The sequence below is a fragment of the Poecilia reticulata genome, unplaced genomic scaffold, assembly GCF_000633615.1.
Source record: "Poecilia reticulata strain Guanapo unplaced genomic scaffold, Guppy_female_1.0+MT scaffold_1418, whole genome shotgun sequence".
Taxonomy (NCBI): Eukaryota; Metazoa; Chordata; class Actinopteri; order Cyprinodontiformes; family Poeciliidae; genus Poecilia; species Poecilia reticulata.
In genome coordinates, this window is record NW_007616150.1 from 1 (window position 1) to 3,037 (window position 3,037).

At 39.7% G+C, this 3,037-nt stretch overlaps 1 protein-coding gene across 1 annotated transcript; it reads right to left on the minus strand.

Moving 5' to 3' along the window:
* Positions 1–479: 479 nt before the first annotated feature.
* Positions 480–2,517, minus strand: LOC103461419 (zinc transporter 2-like; the record flags this gene model as incomplete). Its single annotated transcript, XM_008403720.2, has 2 exons — positions 1,772–2,517; positions 480–626 (listed from the first exon to the last, which is right to left on the minus strand). Coding segments are annotated over exons 1-2 (304 nt in total), but the record flags the coding sequence as incomplete, so codon positions are not given.
* Positions 2,518–3,037: the final 520 nt, after the last annotated feature.

Here is a 3,037-nt window from a genome sequence, read left to right on the forward strand (position 1 = left end):
TAGGTAACAGGCAGAGTTCCGCCTCGGTTGCTAGGTAACAGGCAGAGTTCTGCCGTGGTTGCCAGGTAACAGGCAGAGTTCTGCCGTGGTTGCTAGGTAACAGGCAGAGTTCCGCCTCGGTTGCTAGGTGAGGCGCAGTGCCTGCTGACTTACAGTGTCACATTCTGGAGGTTTTTTAAAAGCCTCATTTTCCAGACATTTCATTGTACAAATGGAAGTACAAAAATGTGCAAAATGTGAATTTTTACATAACATGTCTCCTTTCAAAGTTCAAGAATATCAACTGTATTTATTTTTTATATTAATATCTAAAGCAGCACTTAGTTCTACGGTTGTATTTTTTGCCTTCCACTCTTTATTCTTATCACCTACTGTATGTCAAAATCATACAGATTGTACGCAACGACTATTAATTGGAAATGTATTAATTTCCAATTAATAATTTTTTTAAAAAAATAACTAGTAAAGATTATTCTGACCTGATCTGTGCCAGCCAAAGGTTATGGTTTTGGTGGGCGGTCTGGAGGAGATCCACAGGGAGAACAGGCTCACCATCATGCTCCCAAAGTCGGTGAGCAGGTGGGCGGCGTCGGTCATGATGGCCAGGCTGTGAGCCAGGTAGCCTCCTGTTTGAAACAAACTCAGCCTGTAGATGCTTGACAGAATCCTCTGAGTAATAAACTAAACGTTAAACAGCGGCTTTCTGTGGTGATTAAACATGCAGTTTAAGAGCTTAATAGTTAGGATGTAGCCTCAGGTTTTACTCTTTTATTGCAAGTCGCTTTGAATGTTTCAGCAGTCAGCAAAGGAATGTCAGCCAGTTTACACACTTAGCAACAAAGTTAACTTTTTACAGAATTGCACATGCTGCATAACCTTTAAAATGTGTATTTTTGTCGTTTTGTCACACAATTTGTGCATACCTTTAGTTTATATTATTAAAATGTCTGTGCTTACACAGAATCTAACGCACTGAACAGTTTGTGCACTAAATAAAGATGATCAGAAACCATTTCCTTTTGCAAATCAAACTTATACTCCCAGGTTTAAGTGGAACCTGATGTGCGGCCAAATTATGGCATGAAATTGATGCATCTGTAAAACATTTTGTATCTTATTTTGCAGAGAAAGTGCTATTTCCAGTCCTACACAATGACACCTTGTCCTGTTTGGTTATGCAGCACTAACACACATAGAAACAAACAAAAACAACCACAGCCAGCTGTAATTGAAACAACACCAGGTTTAATCAAATTTCAGATGGAGGAAAACCAGGAAATCAGTGAAGCTCAACCAATTACCTGTCTGTCAGGGCAAGTTCCTTTTGTTAGATTACAAAGATCTAAACCAAGATCACGAAACAGCAAAGTGTTTCTGGACTCCAGAAGCTATTACTGCACTGGTTTCCACTGGGGACGGCTGTCAGGACCAATCAAGCTTCCAGGGAAAGAAGATTTTCTTCTGCTGTGCTTTTATTGGAGATGTACCTCCACTATTTATGAGCTAGTAAAGAAGTAAAGTCTGAGTAAAACAAAATGAATTAAAGTAAACCTATAAAAAGGTGTGCTTTTGGTATAAATATGTCTTAAAAACATAAAATAAGAACTTAATTGGTCACCAAAATTATCCAGTTTTCAACAAGACGTGATTGCTCTAAAAAATATTGTTTTTTATATATTTAAATACGTCGTAATTTATTATTTGGACAGTGAAACTGTTACATTTTCACCAAAATCTTTCGGTGTAATTTCTGAAGTTGTAAACTTTTTACCGATGACCTCTCCGATCATGAAGACGAGGCAGACTGCAGAAGCGATGTAGAGTTTCTTCTTGGCCAGCAGCTTGTCGCCGCTTTCCTCGCCAACCAGAGTTTTGGGGAAATGGCAGTGTGCACCAACGTGCCGCTTCAGCTCCATAGCACCGGACATCCCTCCGTTTTTTAAAGGGAAGTCTTGGTAGTGCTCTTTGGAGTCTGCGAAGGAGCTAAGAGGACGCAGAAACAGAGTCAAACATGTTTGTCTATAAGTTTTTGTTTTTATAAGTAGACAATGTTTTTATATCACACTGAACTTCACCAAGTTGGGTTATAATGTGTCTTGTAATGGCAGCAAATCTACAGTGCATTAGGTGTTGACACCATTGATTTTCTTGAGTAAATGTTGCAGCAGACAGGAGTATCATTTAGAAGAGCCACAATGGATTTCAAACTGGAAACCTGACAGAATCGTCTGCGATCAATGTTTACTCAGATGGATGAATGGTGAGTGTAGTTATTCAGGGAGGAAACGGGTCCAATCGACTGGTGTTGGCCTTGAATGGCAGCAAATGCTCACAGTTTGTTTTTCTGAGTAAAATTAAAAAGCACTCCAGGAATTAATATTACCAAGCTTTTAAAACCGATTGAAAAAACAAATCTGCAGACGGAAAATCTAAGAGTTGCACCAAATATTCAACTTCATTCACTTTTATTCCAGTTAGTTTATGTCTTAGAGCTTCTGAATGACACATTATGAGCAATTTGCTTGTTTTATGTTTCATCGTCTTGTGGTTTTGCTACTTTATATTACTAGTTATACTGATTAAACTTTGTCAGAACTTTGTTTACAAACATTTTGCAATGTTTGTAAACAATATTTTAAAAATGTAAGCTTCTTTACAAACAAAAATCTGAAAAGTGTGGCTTACGTGTCTCCCTTTTGCTTTGATACAGGTAAATAAAAGCAGTATTATATATATATCCATCCATCCATTTTCTTTCACCCTTGTCCCTCAGTGGGGTCGGGAGGGTTGCTGGTGCCCATCTCCAGCTGGCGTACCAGGCGAGGGGCGGGGTCACCCTGGACAGGTCGCCAGTCTGTCACAGGGCAACACAGAGACACACAGGACACACAACCATGCACACACACACTCACACCTAGGGACAATTTAGAGAGACCAATTAACCTGACAGGCATGTTTTTGGACTGTGGGAGGAAACCGGAGTACCCGGAGAAAACCCACGCACGCACAGGGAGAACATGGAGACTCCATGCAGAAA